The sequence below is a fragment of the Camelus bactrianus genome, chromosome 34, assembly GCF_048773025.1.
Source record: "Camelus bactrianus isolate YW-2024 breed Bactrian camel chromosome 34, ASM4877302v1, whole genome shotgun sequence".
In the NCBI taxonomy this organism is placed as follows: domain Eukaryota; kingdom Metazoa; phylum Chordata; class Mammalia; order Artiodactyla; family Camelidae; genus Camelus; species Camelus bactrianus.
Genome location: NC_133572.1, coordinates 20,576,639 through 20,598,257, shown reverse-complemented (window position 1 = coordinate 20,598,257; position 21,619 = coordinate 20,576,639). Strand labels below are relative to the sequence as shown.

Genomic DNA, 21,619 nt, shown 5'->3' with positions numbered 1-21,619 from the left:
TCCTCTAAGGATGAGAATGCGTTTTAAACAACATATGTTTATACTTACAACCCAAGTGTGAAAAGCCAAAAAAAACTTCACGGTAATACCTTTAGCATATCAGCTGCTTCTTTCCTGCGCTGTGCCATGTCCTCAGACTCCGTCAGAAGATCATCCAACAAAGATGATTTATACAGCTGTCCGACTAACTCACTCTGAAGAGTGTCTTTCACATGATTAACCAAAAAATGCATCACTGCCTTTGGCACACTGCAAAACCAAACAGTCAGATAATCCATTGGATTTAGAATAAAAACCTAAATGTAAAAAAAATTTTTTAAATACTTATATTGTCGAAACAGAGGCTGAGATCATGCATCAGTGTTCTATCTCTGTGTGTGTGTGTGATTTACATGACACAGCACTAACCTGTCTTGAATATTCTTTCTGACAATAAGAAAATAGGATTTGATGAGTCGTTCAATAACCTCACAGTCTCGCTGTTCACGGGCAGACAGTTTTCTTGCAACAGGAACTGGCTAAATGGTGTGAAGGGGAGAAAAAAAACTTTTGTGCCATTTTGAAATGAAAAACATTCAACATTCAGTAAGTTTTTGAGACTTCAGCTCCTTCTGTCTTTTGAAGTGTTCTCCTAAGAATCTGGTTATCCATCCTCAACCACACCCTGCAGCTTACCACATCCAGCAAGTTCACGGCGTGGCCTTTCTGCGGGCTGGCCGGCATAATTGGGATTGGTTTCGATTTTTCCTCAGCTAGTAACTCTTCAGCCTTTGAAGTCTTCAGCATCCCTCTCCAGTTGCCTGTGGCTGGTTCTTGAACACCATCTCCAACCCCACCACCTCCAGATGCAGCCTGAAAAAAACATGTTCCAGAATCTATACCGAACATATCAAAGCTGACGTTAGCTAAACACAATTCATTTTCTTTGGCAGCAGTCAAGGAGAACAGACACCCATACCCACCTGGAGTTTGGTCTACTCAGAGAGACATCAGGGGCAGAAAGGATGGTGGGTGGCATGTGTAACTGGGCTCCTGAGCGTCTGAGTAACAACTGTGAATTGTTTGCAAGCCTCAGCCAGTGTTACTTAAATTCCCTTTTTTATTATCTGCCAACTTCTCAAAACATTTCTCTCAAACCCCTTCAACACCCAAGGTTGTGGGGGAGTATAAGCTGCCCTTTGACACAAGGCTGACTGCTCATCACAAGCACGAGGGAAAACGTCAGCTTATTTCCTCTAAGTAACTGTGAACTCTGTGAACTGTCATCTCTGCAAACGTTCTGTGAGCTCGTGTCTCCAAACCTAAGAGCTTATACATTTCTCAAGTCAGTTTATGTTCCTAGTAGTCAGCACCACAGGATAAATGTAGGGACCCTTTAACAGAAGAAACAAGAACACTCGTGACTCTCAGGCTGGCAGGGACTTTAAGCCCCTAAAATGCAGTGTGACACACAGCACCAGTTCCCTCAGCGTCCGGACCCTTGAGAAAGGATCTGCTGGAAGTGCTTGTCTAAATTTAATTAAAGAATGTTACGCAGTTGTTAGAAAATGTTTTGGGGTACCATTCTGAATCAAAACACGGGCCGAAATTTGTCTCTAAAATGTACTTACAATGAGGTATATCAGCATACAAGCAGTATATTTATACATTAATTTTAAAATGAATAATTGAATTTTTAAATGCCTGAAATGAAATCTTAAGGAAAGTGAGCAAATTCAGGGTGATGCCATGAGTGAAATAAAACTTAAGCAGTGATTCAGATGGTTCTCTTAGGCTCTAAGCACAGTAGGCTGCAAGAAAGTTTCATTTGGGACTCGGCACTTTAAATCTGGACTATAGGGAAAGGAGCTAAACGGCAGAAAAACTAGAAATAAGGATGAGTGAATAATTCAGAGATTATTTAATTTTTTCCCCCTAAAAAGGTTATTAAGAACTGTCTGAGAACAGTCTCAAACTCTCACAGTCCCCGTTCTAAATTTGCTGAAGCGTTTGAGGCATGTGTTAAGCTACGTATTTCGGGTGACGAGTGCGAGCTGAACAGAAGCACAAGAAAGAAGCACGAGAGGATTATCCATTAGTGCTGGGCGATCTCAGAACCTTTAAAGAGGAAATGTCCCAAAGTACAACTTCCACCTCTGGAATCTTCTTTTCCTACCAAAATACTAAATTCAAAACTATTCTTGGAAGTAACAGAAAACAGTGAGAAAGCCTGTTATTATTATTTAGAACAGTGTTAAAACAAGAACAAAAGCCATCTCAGAAGGGTTAGTTAGATAAGAGAAACATTAAAACCATAACAGACACAGGAGGTAGATGCCACCGTACAAACGAGTTTGTCAGTGGTTTTGAAGACAGTGTTTCAGTGAGAATCAAAAGTACCAACATTTTCATTCTGAAATGAGACTCACATTTTTAGTTTCTCTTCTGCTGTCCTGAATTAACTGTTAAAAGATATGTTAAAACATGCAGTTTAACAAGCAAAATTTAAATACCAATGGCTTGAAATTCAAAAAGTAGAGGATGATTTCCTCTTTAAATTCCTTTTCTGTGTGCATCTTCTATATTGCAAGCAAAAGCATGTCAACACTTATTCTATGACGTGTATACACTGTTAAATGATTTAAAATTTCTATGAGACTAAAATCTGACCTTAGCACAATATCCCATATTACTATTCTGCTACTCAGTGTATTGTTTCCAGACGATTGTGTTGCACCAGACTAGGCATGCAGGCTTAGATTAAGAATCAGAACAGACCTTGCCATCAGCCTCAGCAGAAGCAGCAGGGGAGGGCTCCTGGGAGGCAGGTGCCAAAGCACTTGGAACTTTAGAAGACTAAAGGCAAAAAATGCAGGGAAAAAAAGAAATCAAGGATGCCAAAAATGCATTCAGAAACATTCTATAAACGTGAGTTTTCCCCTCGGTAGAAAATAGTAAAGTAACATGAAAACCAAAAGTACTCGGGGGGTATAAATTAATGTTTATTCTGCCTTATTTCCTGTACTGTTGTCACCTTTATTTAAGGCTTTCCTCAGATAAATTCCTCAGAAAAATCCAAATCCAAAAACTTCATTTTGATCTTTGGAATTTGATAAGATCTCTTCTGGGAAAGAATCAACCCAAGGTAACAGATTTTAATACACACAAAAATTTTAATATATGCGACCATTACAGGCATTACAGGTATTGTCACCTTCCCACTCCAAAAAGCCCTCTTGTTAGAATAAAGTCATTACTCATTTCAACTCATTTTACAAAGCTGATAAAGTCACTGAATTTTTTTTAAAAAGCCTTGATACTTTAAAATCCACCTTTAAGCACTTATTCCAATATATTCAAAAATATTTTATCTTTAAAGTGCTCTAATCTTATTTTAAAATTCGCATACCTTTACTCGAACAATGAAATAATGCCAGTGGAATAGTAAAAGGAGAACAAGACAAAACTAGAGCTGAGCGCCCCTCCGAGCCTTACCAGTTCATCTTTGCGCGTTGGGAACATGCTATAAAAACACCATTTTTTACCTTGTCTCGTGATACAGCTGAAGGCAATTCTCTTGCTAGCCTGTTTCTCCTTTGTTCCTAAAAAACACAACCAAGCAGAGAAAAGGTGATTATCAGAGCACAGATAGAAGCCTACTAAAAAAAATGTTCAGCTTAATTAAAAAGTACGGAATAACTTACAGTGTATCCTCTCACTGTTGGGACTCATGCCATAATTATATTTTAAAACAAACAAGAACTCATTTAACCCAATGCTTCTCAATCTTTTTTTCTGCCCCAACACACCTGAGGGATACAATACAGTGTCAGTAACAGTGGCTCCCCTGTACCAGGGATTCTCAAATGAGGGGCAGTGGACCAGCATCACCTCTGCCTTTCCCATTAAGAATCACTGTCCCCACATAAATGTGCACACAAGCCTTCAACGTACCGTGTAGAATTCGAAGTGCACAGATCACAGAAAACTGAAGCAAAACCCTTAAAAATCACTCTAACCTGCACACATCTGTGTTAAATTCACACAAGTCCCACACAAAAACCTCATACCTGTAAGAAACCGCGGTAAGAATGTTGGTTTCTTTATCCTGAACGATCTCCAGGAATAACTGTGTGGGAATCTAATGGTCGTTTCTGTCACCTGGCTCCTTTAACAGACTAGTCAGCTGCCCTCCCTCCTAATTTGCTATTATCAAACTAACCCTGGTACAGAGCTAGAGGAACTGTAAATTCAAATCAGTAGGTACTGAGCACCTACTACACGTCAAGCAGGTGCAAGACTATGAAAATGCAAAAGGATGCAGGTGTTGTTAGTGGCTCTCTCACAGGCAGCACCAGACAGCAGAAGAGCATTTAGGTCAAACAGTCAAAATGCTCCTGAGTAGAAAGCATTTAATGAACATTCAAATTTGCAAAAAGGGCTAATTAACAAAGCTTCACGATGCTTTGGGGTAGGACATCTTTTCTGACAGAAATCTGACCCACTTTTCATTTATGCAGTGATAGAAAATATAGATGATAAAAAATCTATGGATTTTAACAATCTTCAGAATAAAAAGTCAGCATTAACTGTACATTTTGAAGAGGGACACAAAGTAAAGGAACCTAGAGACCAGAAACTCACCCAGTCTGTTACCAACCAGTTAGGACCTTAGCTCGCCAGGTCACTAGCTAAGCCCCAGCTTCCTGGCCTGTTTATATCACCTACCCTCGTGGGGCTGCTGGAGAGATTAAGTGAGAATATCCACATAAAGTTTCTTGATACAGAGTTATTAAAGCCAGAGACATACTCATTTGTATTTATCTGAAATTATATTATAAATGACCTTGTCAGTATTACAAAAACTGTTCCAGACACACATTTTCCACGAAGTTGGTTTCAGTGTTACAAGAACTAAGTCTTTACCCTAAGACAGGGTCTACGTGGTATTTTTTTTTAACGTAACTGTTATCTAGTTCATTGAGTATTTTTTTAAGTGCCTTACTCATATGCATTTTGGAATTTTTTCTGACAACAGGTGTCTCCTCGACTATGTAGCTAAAAAGTAGTTCCCTGTACCTGTTAAAGAGAAGGCGCTTTTTCCCTCTAAGAGTGCCCAGCAAATAGCGCTGAAGTGACAGCTGCTGTCTGTCCTCAGGGTCCTCATCTGCCTAACCCAAGGGCTGAAGGCGATAACTCAGAGTCCCTTGCAGTCCCCAAACCCCGTGCTTACAACTGCCTGTCCGCCCACGTGCATAAGAGGAAAATCTGATCTAGAAAGGGGCTCTGGGATCTCACTGGACCAAGGAGCAGCAGAAAAAATTTACTGTTCTTGGATGAATAAGGCAGAGAAAAAAAATTGCATCTGGATAAACTGCTCTATCCACCAGCCTTGGCTCCATCTGAGATCTTAAGCAACCTGCAACATTAACCTCAAGTGGGAAAAAAAAGATCCATGAAATGCAGCCACCACAGTAGTAGTGATGATAGTACCGTTTTCCCAAATGCACTATAATTTAGGTAATTCTTGGAATGTTTCCAAACAGCTTTCAGAACCAAATGAAAACAGTTTTAAACACACTTAACACACTTCAGTCTGAATAAACTGCAACAGTCACTTAAATGGAACCAGGCAGACCTTCAACAATGAGTCAATGAGTCCCGGAGCCTCTGTGAGTTACAGTGTCACAGCAGAAGATGAAAACAATGCCTCCAGGGGTTTTGAGAATTAAATTTAAGAGGACAATGTAATGCCCTCAGCATACTTCCCGGCATATAGCAGACAACAATGTGGTTGCATATCTATCTTACAGTTATCCCTTGCTCAATGAGTCTGATATAACTGAGTTACAACAGATTTTCTCTCAAAAGAGACAAATTCAAATTGTTTTACCTCTATATTATTGTTCATTAACCCACAAGCATCAGCAAAGTCTGGATGTTTTGTGTTGATGTAAGCCAGTTCAATTGCCACTAAGTTATGGACCTAGAAAAAAGTAAAATTAGGCTATATACAAAAATATGCCAACCTAGTTTTATTTCAGGAAACATAAACTTATTAAACACATAATTCTAAAACACAGTACAGGACACTGATGCCTAAATGAGAACTTGATAATTCTACTCCAACTGACAGGTCTGATAGTGAATAATAACTTGCTCTATGTTTTGAATTATTTCTATCTCAGCATCTAAGATTACACTTCTCTAAGGGGGAGGGATGGTGACATTAAAGTAGTTAGAAGTATTTTGTTAGGGAAAAAAGCTATCTATCTGATGCGTATCTAAGTTCCAGGGCTTTATGCAATTTTGCTTTTAAAACCTTAGATCTTCCACTATTCCATGTCAAAAGTTCAGGTTCAACAACAAGAAAACATTGCATGATCAGATACAAGTAAGTTAAAGTAAAGGATACGTTTAAAGACCTGAGATAATCACTGATCAGCCTTGATTATGAGGCACCTAGTGCAAACATGTGTGGTTCAAAGGCCTCACTGGGACAGGAATCGGAAAGGAACGCTGACACTCATTTCTCCAGCATCGTAGAGAGATTAACTCCTTCATTGGCACTGTCCTGACAAATCAGGCATCAGAGCAGCACTCAAAGGGCAAGAACCAGTGAGAATGATTTATTTAAATGAAATCCCAACGATTCTGTGGTGTCAGCGGGCAGGGCCTGCGCTCAGGCTACCCGTCCTTCCTCATTTGAGCCTGGGGGTTATGCTTGCTGGGGAAATAACCAAGCAAAGACACTGACATTCTGTGCTTCCAAGCCTGGTCTTGCGCTCTAAGTAAACTCACCATCCTGAGCCCCGGAGCCAAGCGCACATGGACCAGGAAGGGAAAACATAAATAAACCAGCCAACAATTAGAGGCTTAAGGGCAATTTTAAATATTTCTGCCAATGTCAGGATTTTTCTTTTTAAGGACACAGCCATGATATTATAGTATTAGGTCATCAAACAAGGACACTGTACAAATGGCCAAATTACCCTGATGTACATCAGAGTTTAAAAAAAAAAAAAAGCTTGCATATAATGGCTCAGTTCACTGGGGCTGAAGATAAACCTAACTTTCCATGTGATCAGTGCTGCTACGTAATAAAGCTAAGCTATTCACAGTTCTCAACAGTAATTCCACTCTCAGGAAAGTCTGTGGCTGCAGGCTAACAAAAATTAAAATATGAAGAAAAATGCATTTTATACCAGAATTACTGAAGTTTTCTTTGAAATAAGACTGAAACTCACTTCTTTTTCTTCCCAATATAGTGGAAAACATTATGCCTAAGCTCTAAAGTAATCATAATGCTGTACAAAATGACTGTTACTAACAGTGACTACAACGATGACTTGTGAAGGAGTAGCTCACCATTTCGTTTGTAACAGGCAACCGTTTACGAAGAAGACAAGTCACTACTTCAACTATGGCATCGTGCAGTTTAGGGAAACGCAACAACTCCTGTATGTGATGGAAGAAAGAAACAGTCTACTTTCTTTACAGGAAATTAAATAATCACTGACATGCTGAATTAGATTTGGAAGGTACAGTTAAGGACACTATTTCAAATCGCTTGCAGGTAAGGGAGCTGCAGATTTTAACTTGTAGCCCATCTGCTGTATTCCCGCCTGCCCCACGCAACCACTCCGCCATGTCTGTTACTACTTAACCTGAAACCTGGTACATTTCTCAATTACTTGTGTGCTGTAGTTGCTACAGTGCTGAATGATCCTTTGCATTTCCTCATGAACCAGTTCCACACAGCGGAGGCTCGGCTCTTCCAGACGTTTGATTTGCCGTTTGACCAGTAACTCAAACGAAACTTCAGGCACAAACAAAGCAGGACGAGGACCCTAAAAAATAATAATTTTTTGAGCTCTTATTATAACTACATATAATTTTGGCTCTTCTCTAATGTTAAAAGTAAATCACATTTTTAATTTTTTAATGAAAAGGACTTCCTAATTTCAAGAGTGAGAGCAAAGTAATCATACAATTTGATTTAAAAAAAAGATATAATTACATGGGTTAAAAAATAATAAAACTTTAACCTCATTTCAATAAAATTCTGAAAGTTAAGCATACTCACAGTTGCATTTCTAATGGCAGTCAAAATGTCAATAGTGTTAAGGCCACCTAGTGGATCAACAGACTCTAAGGTTCGCCCAAAAGTCTCATGGAAAATATAACATATTCTAGCACCGCCGCATCTGAAAGGCAATGAACTGTATGATTTCTAGTATTACTAAAAGGGAGAGAAGCTATAAGTTAGAAGGCTTTCTGTAAGCTTTAGGCTTGTCTCAGATAAACAGTTGTATTTAGACCATCTCCATGTATCCTCAACTCCATTATGAACCAGTTTCTAATTTTTTTTTAATGGGGAAAGGAGCCATTTCACGAAAGCCATTCATATATGCACGTGCGTGCGCGCGCACACACACACACACACACACACACACACACACACACACACACAGAGGAACTCCAAATAATGTTCATAATGATCAGAATTATCCTTCTAAAACGGGTTGCTCCTCTGACCAAAACTGTTCTGTTTTTTATAGCAGGAATTCTTCAAATTCTGAAGATACTAGACTTTCCACGGTCTTGTTCTGAGACCCCTTCCCTGCCTTACCCCGTTATGTCCTGTTACTGTACGTGCCATTCTCCAAATTTGCCGTGCATTATTCTTTCCTACTCCAAAGCCTAAAATACCCTTCTGCTCCCTGCCTTCCCAAAGTCTATTCAGATCCCAACCCAAATGCATTCTTAACTGGGGGGCTCTCCCAGTCCTTGAAGGAAATGTGAATGGTCTCTCTTCAATAATTCTAACAAGGCTTGATTAGGTAATTACACAGATATTTGCTTTATTAACTACTTATAAAACTATCCCTGTTGTATGTACTTTCCTGGATATGTACTATGTTTAATAATTATTTAGGTAGAAATTATACTTTTTGTCACCTAATCAAGCCATGTGTTACCTTGACCTACCTTACCCACTGAACTCTTTAAAAGTTCATTGTAGTAATCTTTATTTCCTCAATACACCATACATATAATAACCATTCAATAATTACTTTGTTAAATATCCTTTGGCGTTAGCTCAAATAGAAGGCTACCTGGGTCACACAAAGTACACAGAACTGTACACACTCATGTGTATGTGTGTGTATAACTGGTGAAATCTGACTAAGCCCTGTGGATTGTACCAATGTCCGTTTTCTCGTTTTGTTATTGTACTATATTTATGTCACACTGTCAACACGGGGGAGGTGAGGGGTGAATGGTGAACAGGCCCTCCCTGTACTTTTATGTGCAACTTTCTAGACGTCTGTAATTGGTTTTCAAAGTTCAAAGATTTTCTTAAAGGTGAGAGTTAAGAGTAATGTACATTCTTGTATATTGCTAGTAGTAACACAATATAATCTACTTAGAGTGTAGCAGTGAGAGACTCTGAGGAGGTCACACGCCCTCGGATTTGGTGCCCTAAGGGTCTACTTGGATACATGCTCCAAAGACAGTCCATCACAACACTTTTATATATTTGTGTATCAGTGAAAGTGAACTATTAATAGTAGGGGACTGCTTCAGAAAATGAAAGTATGTATCTAAATAGCAAAATACTATGTAAATCTTAGGACTGAGAATACAAATATTTAATTACTACTAGTCATTTATGACATGTTGATTTAAAGAAAGGATTCCAAAATAGCATTACACTATCTGAGTTTTTAAAGATGTTATTACAGGCATTTATACATTTTACAAATGCATAGAAAAATGTTTAGGTGAATGCCAAAGTAGCCAGGGATGATGGATTTAAGAGTAATTTTGTCCTTGGGTTTTATTCTTTTTATTTACCTGCATTTTTGTATTTTTTTTTCATGAACAATTACACTGTGTGTATTAAACATTTTAAAAGTTAAATTAGGGGAGGGTATAGCTCAGTGGTAGAGTGCATGCTTAGCATGTACGAGGTAATGCGTTCAATCCCCAGTACCTCCATTAAGATAAGTAGGTAAATAATGAAATTTTTATAAATGCTTATCAATAAAGGTCTTGTTAAAAAAAACCTGTAACTTTTACCATGCTTTACATAGTTTATAGAGCATTTTACATGCATATCAGACATCATCATTTCTAAAAAATGATATTCCTGTTTTACAGATAATAAATCACAGCCAGATAATCTCAGAGTTAAAGTCACTGTAACCAAAGATAAAGTAATTTATCAATCCGGGTAATCAAATCCATAGAGAAATTTTTTACTTACAGCTCTGAAGTTTCAATATATTTTGCAGTCCCTTCAATAGTATTACAATATTCCGTGGCGAATTTGGTGATGAGCTGGAGTAAGGTAGCACTTTTGTCATCCACAGGCTCCCCGTAGCTGTTCAGGAGAGACTGATACTGGGCAGCGAGAACATTTATTCTCGTTTTCAGCTCTGGTAAGCAGTCTCTGATGTGGTGCATCAGCAACCTGGCAGACGTTAGACAGGAGGGATCGTAAAGTGAAGCTGTGTATATTGAAGACCCAAGCAGGTCAAAATTTTTAAATGCAAATGATTTGTGTGGGAGGAAGTAACGCAATCTTAGACTAGAGGCGCAGGCTTAGTCTGAAAAAAATGACATAAAGGAAGCCATCCTGGTCAGTGCTTTTTAAATTTGCCTTCAGCCCCTCAAATTGTAGCAGTTGCTAGAGAACCGAATATAAATTGAAAGAAAACTGTTTTTATATTATTGCAGTTACCTCAAAGAATGTAAGCTACTCAATTCAACTCTACCTACATGGTTTTGGTTTCTGACTCACCTTTTACACTGGGTACTCAATACAGTGAAAATCAACCTTAAGATCCACGTCCATCAGCCTATAATTTATTTAGGAACTAAGCCAAAAGTAAGAGAAGACTGATTTTACTGCAGTCATTTATAAATTATCTAGAAAGGTATTCCAGTCCCTCTACCATTACTGGGTATTCAGAATTGAAAGTACACAGCTTAAATGCTTTTTCTGAATAGGAATAGAAGACATCCTAAATTAAGAATAGATTATGCAAAAATTATGCATTTTAATTCAGTCCCTGAAATCCAAAGTGGAGATGAAGTCACCTGCCATCTTGTTCTATTATCAAAAGCAAAATGACTGTCAAGAATTTCACAATTAAGGCATTTTAAAATTCACTTGAGCATTTCTGAACTACAAGATGATTTAATGCCAACCATCTCAACAGAAATAGACATCTGCATTATTAAAAAGCTACTATACAAGAAACAAAAAGTGAAATTTTACAGGTAAGAACATTATGAAAATGTGAGGAATTGATAATCAAAGGTCTCAGACCAAAACCATCTCATTTTCCAAAAGGTAAAAAATATTACCTGTTTAAAGTTCTAGCAAGATACTTTGTTCCATTTCTATTAGCCAGAGATGGGTATTTCTTTTGAAGGAAAGCATACTCGTCACGGATTGAATCAGTTACACTCTTCTTATTGTTAATATCTAGCTGGCTCCTGAGGTCGAAAAATAAAAAACTGTTCAACTATAAGTCAACTGTGATCCTCTCAAGTACTTTGAATGAAGGTGATGATGGTGGTGGTGATGGTGGTGATGATGGTGGTGGTGGTGATGATGGTGGTGATGGTGGTGATGGTGATGGTGGTGATGGTGGTGATGGTGGTGATGGTGGTGGTGGTGGTGGTGGTGGTGGTGGTGATGGTGACGGCCTAAAACTGATGACAATGATGAAAGCACAGGCATTGCCTGTAATGCCTGACACAGACTGTTATATTTAAGTCTCACAATAATTCTATGCAATAGGTATTATTCCATTTTACACAAAAGTAACTTAAGGCTCAGGGAGATTAACTAACTTACCCAAGGTCACATATTAAGTAGTTCAGCCGGGATTCAAACTGTGTGACTTTCATGTAATAAGCAATGCCTGAATAGCGTAGGCTTCATTATCACCATTAGCTACAGTCAAAAGCAGTACTCTTAAGAACCAGGGACAGACAAGTGTAAAAACATGTGTGTCTTAATCAACTGTATCTTTTATCCATGGACAGGCAACAGAGGTGAAGAGCAGTCATCTACAAATACAACAAGCAGTTTTATACCACCTGCTTGCCTAAAAAGGGAGATAGTGGGAATTTAAAAAAAACAACAGCAACAGGGTAGGGACGAGGGAGAAGGACATGTGAATGGCAGCAGGTAACTGGAAAGATATCAGTTGGCCACATTTTCATTTTAAAAGGTCTGGGGCCGAAAGATGCTATGTGTCATTTAAACCCACTTTATATCTAGTTTGTGGGTGAACTAGGACTGGAACCCAGATCTCACGGTAACTTCGGTGCTTCCTATTTTTATAAAGGCTTTAGACTAAAAGGGATCTTCGTTTGAATCTGGCTCTGCTTTCACCAGCCATGTGACTTTCATAAATTTAATTTACAAAACCTAAACATAGGTTTTTGTAAACTTACTAAGTTTTCTGATTATCAAACAGACTAATGCACACACCTCACAGGGATGCTGTAACGGTCAAAGAGGTACCATTTGCAAACTGCTCACAGTAGTGTGTCTAAAACATAGTTAGACACTCAGTAGTAGTTTCCTCTCCACAGTTTTTGATACCAGCTGCTTACAATTAGGACACCTTTAATAAACTTTCTCCAAGTCACATCCCGGAAATTACATAGAATCACTAATGCTAGAGGTTAAACCGATCTATTAAAAATCTACCACCATAAAAACTCTTCCTTGACTGGGTGCAAATTAAATAATACATTTTTTCTTATCCAGTGCCCTCCTCATACAAAACATAATAGACAGGAATTTTTCAAGCCTAGCTATTAAATTTTCTTCCATTTTGTGGCACTGCTTACTTTAGAAACATTTTCTAGTTAAAAATATCTACAGGAGGCCTTAGTGAATCTCTTTTCTCCCTTTGGAAAGCAATGAATTCTTTAGCAATATAAAGATTATAATAAAAGGGGGAAAACTAGGGACAGGATCACATTTCAGACTGATTTTAAAAATTCAGATTTGCTTTGAAATGAGAAAGCTGCAATTCTTATCCCATTCTTGATTGCTAACCTGTTAACTACTCCAATTATTCCAAGTTTGACTGGTATAACCCTTCCCATTAACACATCCATGGCATCGGTACCCGCATCCATGAGATCAAGTTTAGTGATGACAGCTAGGGTTCTGCGACCTGGTAAATGCAAAAAAGAAAAGAAATGACTCATTCAATTACGCTATTAAGGATTAATAAAGGAAAAGCCTCATCTATAATCCCACCTAACATTATGCCTGCAATCATCTTGGTAATGCTTTTCTAACCTGTCTATATAAAAACTAATTTTAATCGTTGTGTTTAATTTTTAAGATTTTTCACATGTAATTTTTTTTATTAGCTCTCAGCTAACTTTTCTATTAGCATTTTAAAAATTTAAAATTCACTCATGCCTGGTACACAGTTCTGAGTTTTGATAAACGCAAAGTTACAGCACAACTGCCTCAAGACGGGAACGGTTCGGCTTCCCTCTGAAAACATCCCTGTCCCACCCAGTGACACCCATTTGTCACTCCTTGCTTTGCCTTTTCCAGAACGCTACACAAATGGCATCATACACGCAGCCTCTGAGTCTGGCTTCTTTCACTTGGCATAACCCATGCTGTTGCCTGAATCAACAGTTCATCCCTTTTTGTTGCTGAGTAATGTTCCATGGTATGGCTACACTGTAGTTTAGTTATTTATTTCCCATTTGAGAAACATCTATGTTGTTTTCAGTTTTAGGAGATTACGAATAAAGCTACTGTAGATATTTGCATACAGGGTTTCACATGAACGTAGGTTTTCATTTAAAGGGATAAATACCTAGAAGTGGGACTGCTAAGTTAACATTTTAAAAATTGACAGGCTGCTTCCCAAAGTGGCTGTGGCATTCCTGCCAGCAACGAATGAGAGTTCCAGCTGCTCTGCATAATGGCCAATTTTACATACGGCATTTTTTTCAATTTTATAAGCATTTTCCTATTTTGTTCCAAATCTACAAAATCATCCTTTTTAATGATTCCATATTCTATTATTATCTTAACTTAATCATTCCTACTGTGGGCCATATATTAAGTTGATTCTAATTTTTTAATTAATAATACTGGATTGGGTTGTTTCCTTACACTATATTACTAAATTAAGATTCCTAGATGAAAAGTATCATTACATTTATGGCTCAAGGGTCAGTTTAAAATAGAACTAATGCATACAAAATGCTTAACAGCTTACTTTAAATAATAAAATTTAAACCTTTGATATAGTTTATCTTTTAATTTAACTAAAATGAATATTAATTACTCATGTAATACGTTTCTTAAAAACTTGAAATAATAAAAAAATTTTAAGAAATGACTTAATTTTAGTCATTTCAATAGGGATTTTAATTGTCTTAGCACGAACATGTCCTACTAAATTTTTCTTTTAAATTCTTATTTGTATTCAAAGCAGGAAAAAAGAAACATGATAGAGCCCACAGATCCTCCCGATACTCACGTGAAAAAAAACTGGCTCCTGTATGGAGCAGAGCAAACATGTACTAGCAGCAATCTGGCATCTCATATATACTTAGAGATACACCCTATAGCATCAGTCAAGCATCATATACCGGCGCACAGTATGAACTGTATTTCCAAGAATCCCCTCTGCCTTGAGCCTGTCTAAATGTTCTCTGCACCTACAGAATGCAGACACCACAATTATCTCCTATATTATAATAGTCTACAATGACTGCCTACTATGACAGCAACTATTCTTAGATATCAGCCATTCAAAAGCTTAAATCATCTTACTTATACAAAATAAAAAAATCTTTTTGCAAAGCCATCTTATTATTTTAGAATCATTAGGTAATCATTACGAATTTGGATATTATGTGAAGTATTTTTGCCTCACCTGTACAGCAATTTATCCATTAAAACTTTATTTTCCATCAGAATTTCTATTTGATACTATAAGATAAATAGAAAAACATTATTCTTTTTTAATGTATATTAAGAGCTAGAGATACTCTTTTTAAAAATATAAACCCCTCTCTTGAGGGCGGATTTACCATTGCTAACCAAGCATTTAATTAAGTATTAACAACTGTCCTTACCATCTGGATCCACCTCTCTTGAAATTTTCAGTGCCTCTGATGTTGCCATATCTGTGTTAGCAGCAGTGACAGCGAGGATAATGGAATTTGGATTACTGATGAACCGAAGAATGAGCTCTCTGATTTGAAGCTCAATATCCTTAGGTTGATCACCTACAGGCACCTGAACCAAACAGAGACGATCAAGGAACCAGTAATAAAACTCAACTCAGCCCCATCCCCCCGCCATCTAATCCACAGAACATAGGTACTGCCCCATTTACAGATCATTAAAATGAGGAAATTATATACTACAGTGGTATGTATGAGTTTGGTAATATGTAAAAGTCTCAAAATGTAACTCCTGCAAAAGTTTACCATGTTAGACATTCGTCGATGTTAACTGCCTAGAGACAAATTCATTCATTCACTCAATTAGCAAGTATTTACTGGCAGGCTACTGTATTTCAGGCACTGTCCTATATGCCATATTATATCACACCAGTGAATAAGGAAAAGACCAAAATTCCCGCCTCCATCAAGCTTCAGTGATGCAGATAATAAACACATATATAGTATCGAGGTGGTAGTAGGGCTATGGGAAAAATAAAGAACAGGAGGCTAAGGAATTAGAGAAAGTTATACTTTCAAATTATTATTTTAAATTGGATTAGGCTTTTAAATCAAGTAATCAGAAAAGACCTCACTCAGATAATGACATCTGAGAGAATGACCAGAAACTGAAAGATACAAGGGAGAGGTCCATGCAGATTCTAGAGGAAGAACACCCAGCAAAGTGGACAAGATGGCAGAGGCTAGAGCAGGGGCTAGAAGACTCACAGAGACAGATCAAGTGGACACATTAGATCCAACAAATGGAGCTTTTACTCCAGTGAAATGGGAAGCCACTGGACAGATACTGCACCAAGGAAGGACACAATCTAATTTTCACCTTAACAGTATCATTCTAGGGGGAGAGGATTATATATATAGGATTATATATATATAGCTCAAGTGGTAGAGTGCATGCTTAGCATGCATGAGGTCCTCGGTTCAATCCCCAGGACTTCCTCTAAGAGTAAATAAGTAAATCTAATTACCTCCCCCGCCAAAGAAACAAATAGTATCACTCTGGCTGCTTAGTTAACAAGTTATGAGGAAGACCTCTCAGGAGGCTCTGGTGGCAATCCAGCTGAGATGACAGTGGCTAGCTCAAGACGGTAGCTATGAATTTGTAAGACATGATAGAGTTCCAGATATACAGGCACACCCTGTTTCACTGCACTTTGCTTTATTGTGCTTTGCAGATACTGCGTTTTTTAACAAATCAAAGGTTTATGGTAACCCTGTGACAAGCAAATCTACTGGCATCAATTTTTCCAACAGCATTTGCTCACTCCATGTCTCTGTGTCACAGTTTAGTAATTCTCAAAACATTTCAAACTCTCCACCAGCAAACAGATCATGGCTCACTGAAGGCCCAGCTGATGGCTATCATTCTTTAGCAAAAAAGCCTTTTTAATGAAAGTATGTACATTGTTTTTTTAGACATAATGGTACTGCGACACAACAGACTACAGTACAGCTGAGCCTTAGACAACATGGGGGTTAGGGGCACTGCCCCCCCCCCCACAGTCAGAAATCTACATGTAGCTTCTGATTCCCCAAAAACTTCACTTCTAATAGCCTCCTGCTGACTGGAAGCCTTATCAATGACAGCCAATTCACACACATTTCATACGTTATATATACTATATACTGTACTCCTACAGCAAAGTAAGCTAAAAAAATTAATAAGAAAGTCACAAGGAACAGAAAATACATTTACGGTACTGGACCGTATTGATAAGTACAGTTTATGTGTACAGTGTATATAAGTTTATGTCATCTGTTCACAAGAAAAATTATGTCAGTACCTACAGCAATATTGTCTTACGAGATAAAACACTGGAGATGTTATATACACACCAGACATCAAAGATGAAAAGATAATGTGAAAAAGAAATTCATATTTATTTACAGATGTAACAATTCATGCACTGGGAACAAAGCAGCAGCAACATGACTGCTTCATGGGAGCCTAGCCTACACACTGAGTGAACGCTGTAAAACTTTTACAGCACACAGCACTGCAGTCATATTCATAACACAGCCCTGGGAACCACTTACCTGTGCTGATCAGCTGATAGGCAGTTTCTCCAATTACCAGAGAAGGCACACTGTTTGGTAATATCATTCTTTGAAAGAAAGTTATTAAGCACTAAGAAAACTAACACATTATTAATTTTATATTAAATATCACTCACTTTACGCCTATGTAAGGATAGGCTGTCTACTTCAGTTGAAGTCTCCTACATGACGTCCTACACAGTGAACACTTAGGTGAGGATGGCAACGATGACACAAAAACATCTCAGACAGTTCTTGCCACACCATCACTAGACTGTCACATGGAGACACACACATACACAAAGGTAAGCTGATTAACTGTACAGCATGATGATTAATTACTACTAAGTGGAAGTGGGTCATCCTCGTCTTCATGAAGGAGGAGGAGTTGGTCTTGACATCTCAGGGGTGGCAGAGGCAGAAGAGGTGGAGGAGGTGGGAGGGGAGGCAGGAGAGGCAGGCACACTCCATGTAACTTCATGGAAACACACTGTAATTTGTCTCTTTTGTTTTCTCACTCTAAAAATGTTTCCATGCAGTACCATCTTGGAACTCTTCTGACAAACTGTCTAATGAGTTTGTTTTCTGGCGCTGCTTCTTCTGCGTCTTCATCCTCATCACCTGACACTGTTTCAGACGCACTCATCTCCATCAAGTCATCTTCCGTGACATTCCTCCAGTATAGTGTCTACTTTAGCTCTTGAATTTCTACAAGATCCGTATTTTGAAACCCTTTACCTTCTACTTTTTGTAACCATATCCACAATCTCTTCCATGATTTCTTTGTTTGGCTCTGTCATAAATCCTAAAGTCAGACACAACATCTGGACAGAGTTTTCTCCAGGAGGAATGTATTATTTCAGGCCTTACGGCTTTCACGGCTTTTTTCATGACAACAGTGGCATCTTCAGTGGTGTAACCCTTCTAGATGTTCAGGATTTTCTCACACTGGGGTTCTCTTCCACAGTGTTGATGACCCTTCCCATAGAGTACCATGTGTAATGCGCCTAAAGGTCCACACGACCCCCTGATGTAGGGGGTAAATTAGAGACACTGTGTTTGGGAGCAAGGAGACCACTTCAGCACCTATGGTGTTTGACTCGTGGGGCTCTGGGTGGCCACGGGCACTGTCTGACATGTTAAGAACTTAGTAAGGCAGTCCCTTACTGGGAAGGTACTTCCTGACTTCAAGGACAAACAATCAATGGAACCAATCCAGAAAACGTTTCCCTTTGTCCGGTCCTTCTTGTTGTGCAACCAGAAGACTGGTGGCTGGTGTTTATCTTTTCCCTTCAAGGCCCAGAAGTTAGCAGCTTTATAGACAAGGGTGGTCCCGATCATAAATCTGACTGCATTTGCACAAAACAGAAGAGCTGGCCTATCCCTTCTTTCTTAAATCCTGGTGCTTGCTTCTCTGCCTTACTAATAAATGTCCTTTGTGGCATTTTTTTCCCCCGGAATCGGGCACTTTTCATCTTTATCAGAAACGTGTTCAGGCAGATAACCTTTCTCCTCAGTGATTTTCTTACCAGCATCTGAGAACTAAGCCTGCTGCCTCTTGGTCAGCAGAAGCTGCTTCTCCTGTAACCTTGACATTTTTTAAAAGCCAAACCTCTTTCTAAAATTATCAAACTATCCTTTGCTGGCATTAAATTATCCAGCTTTAGGTCCTTCACCTTCCTTTTGCTTCAGGCTGTCATATAGTGACTTCCCTTTTTCTCAAATCACATCAGAGTTTATGGGTATGCCGTTCGTACAGCAGTCCTGCACCCACAGAAAAGCTGAATTTTCAATACAGGATAAAAAGGTATTTCACATAAAGTACAAGGTTCTTGTGCCATCAGGGACAGCTGCAGTGATGGCTTCATGAATTTCCTTTTCTTTTTTCACAATGGTCCTTAAGCTGGATTCACTTATCTTGAAATGGTGGGCGACCGCACCTGCAGACCCCCATCTATGGTACGTATCAGGCAATTCAACTTTTCTTATAACATCATGACTTTTCTCTGCTTCCTGGGAGCACTTTCAGCGTAACTAGTGACACTTCATGTGGGTCTCATGGTGTTGCTCAAGATTCACAGTATCACACTGAACACAATGAAAAATACGTAAGGATCTCAAGAGATCACTTTTTACCGTGAAATGCAATTTACAGGAGAAGAACTGGGATGATGAGCATCACAAAGTGTCTTATGTGGACGCTCCCAACACCTGAGCTCATCACAGCAGCACAGAAGGTAGCCATGAAATCATCACAGTAGTACAGTATGTACTAGAGTTAATTTTATGCAGTTACGACTTAATATTGCATTTTTATGTCTGTTTACATTTCTCTTAACTACAAATGCTACAAATGGTGCTGTGCACAGTCTGTGCGTGCAAAAGTTTTGATAAATTTTAATTTTGTAACAGATTTGTGTGTACCTTATGGTAGCAAATGATAGAATAGACTAGTGTCTACATATATTTCATGCATTTGTGACATACTTTTTTCTTAATTTTTTCAACATTTCTAGGCTACAAGGTTGTCTGCAAGTTTTTTCAAATTGTTGCCAATGTCCAAAAATGTTTCCAATATATTTATTGAAAAAAACCCACATATAAGTGGACCCATGCAGTTCCAATGTTGTTCAAGGGTCAACAGTATAGTGTAAACATATGTACACTGGGAAACCAAAAAACCTGTGTGACTTGCTTTTCTGCAATATTCCCTGTATTGCGGTGGTCTGCAGCGGGACCTGCAGTGTCTTCCAGGTACGCCTGTGTCGTAATGCTAAGGAGAGCCAGGAGGATTTGCTAACAGAGAAAGTGGGGTGGGGTAAGAAGCGTCAGGGATGACTACAAACTTTTTGGCTAAGCAACTGGTAGAACAGAGCTGCCATTTATTGAGATGAGGGAGACCACAGAAGGATCAAGTCAGGTTGAGGGACAGATCAGGACCTGGTATTAGACACATCAAGTCTGAAATGCCTATTAGACATTTAAAGGGTACGTGTCAAGTAGACAGATATACAGGATGAACATCCAAGCCTGAAGACATCTGAGTGCTGTCAGCAGAGAGACACTCATATTTAAAGTCATAAGGTTAGATGAAATCATCAAAGGGTTAAATATACTCCCTTGACTAGAGGTCCAAAAACTGAGCTTTGGGGCACTCACTGTTTAGACCTTGGGAAGATAAGAAACCAGCAAAAGGGACAGAGAACGAGTCACCAGTGAGATGAGAGATAATCCTCCAGAGTATGGTATCACGGAAACCAAGTAAAGAAAGTGTGTCAAGGAGAAGGGAAGGCTCAACCGTGTCAAATACTGCTAATAGCTCAAGTTAATTGCAAAAAAAAAAAAAAAAAAAGGCGATTATTCCATAAGAGGTTAAGGAAAAACCACATTTGTTCCAGTGAAAACAAACATGACCATATCCACAATGAGAAACAACTATTCTTTACCTTGGTCATTCCTGGCAAATCCACAAGTGTCAGATTGACGACGTTGGGTGAAAAAATCTTAAGATGAATTGGTTCAGGGCTAACTCCCTAAAAATAAGTGTTAAAATACCATATTAAAATCATATTAAAATTTCAATGAAATATAAAATGCTAAAGTAAACCTCATTTCAAGTAGATAGACATTAGATGCCTTTAAGTATTAATTAAGCCATGATCTTAAAATATTTCAACAATCAAAAGGGATGAAACATAGTAAATAAGGCAGCCAGCCACAGGTTACAATTCTGTCCAACTCTATACCAATTTATTTCCCTATATTTCACATTCTTTTCTCCTGATTCTAAGCAAGCAACATTTCTTAAATATGTGTAGCAGACCTAGTGCTGAACAAAAGAATAATGTATTACTATCCAAATTTATGAGGTTCCTGAGTTGACAGTGAGATACAGGTAACAGGTTATCCACAGGTAACGAGTATGACAGTGGTAGCAGCAACTGAAAGGTCACCTGCCCAGAGGTCAACAATAAACAAAGCTTAGTCAATCACTGAAACAGACAAACATCCTGAATGGTCATAAAGAATTAACATGGCTTCAAAAGCACCCTTCTGTCAGGAAATAACCTCTCCAGCGTAGTACGTGGCAGATAAAAGTGCTCAGTAATTGTTTTTTTTTAACATTAGTAGTTAGCTAGGTCCCACTTGTGGGATTAAATGTGCCTGTACAAGAATGGAAATAAAAACAAAAGAGAAGGGAACAGAAAGATAGTAAGAAGAAAGAAGAAAGAAAGAGAAAACAGAGGAATTTACTGGAGGCAAACATTCATCAAGATTAATGGTATCTTAGACACCTAATTTAAATTCTCAGAATATAAGAAAACAATTCAGATTTCTA

The 21,619-nt window shown here is 38.4% G+C and overlaps 1 protein-coding gene across 10 annotated transcripts in view; it reads right to left on the bottom strand.

Moving 5' to 3' along the window:
- The window catches only part of DNM1L (dynamin 1 like), a 46,957-nt gene that overhangs the window by 2,024 nt on the left and 23,314 nt on the right, over positions 1–21,619 (bottom strand). For 2 of the 10 annotated variants that reach the window (XM_074357753.1, XM_074357756.1), the window contains 15 exons: positions 20,727–20,813; positions 15,133–15,295; positions 13,073–13,193; positions 11,359–11,490; positions 10,253–10,459; positions 8,066–8,186; positions 7,674–7,829; positions 7,348–7,437; positions 5,873–5,965; positions 3,525–3,581; positions 2,758–2,835; positions 2,409–2,441; positions 676–852; positions 409–518; positions 90–249 (listed from right to left, as the gene is read on the bottom strand). In XM_074357753.1, coding sequence (XP_074213854.1) covers positions 90–249; positions 409–518; positions 676–852; positions 2,409–2,441; positions 2,758–2,835; positions 3,525–3,581; positions 5,873–5,965; positions 7,348–7,437; positions 7,674–7,829; positions 8,066–8,186; positions 10,253–10,459; positions 11,359–11,490; positions 13,073–13,193; positions 15,133–15,295; positions 20,727–20,813 — 1,785 coding nt within the window. Of the gene's footprint in view, positions 1–89; positions 250–408; positions 519–675; positions 853–2,408; positions 2,442–2,757; positions 2,836–3,524; positions 3,582–5,872; positions 5,966–7,347; positions 7,438–7,646; positions 7,830–8,065; positions 8,187–10,252; positions 10,460–11,358; positions 11,491–13,072; positions 13,194–15,132; positions 15,296–20,726; positions 20,814–21,619 lie in introns of all 10 variants that reach the window. The other 8 variants (XM_074357755.1, XM_074357757.1, XM_074357759.1 and 5 more) reach the window with 6 other exon arrangements.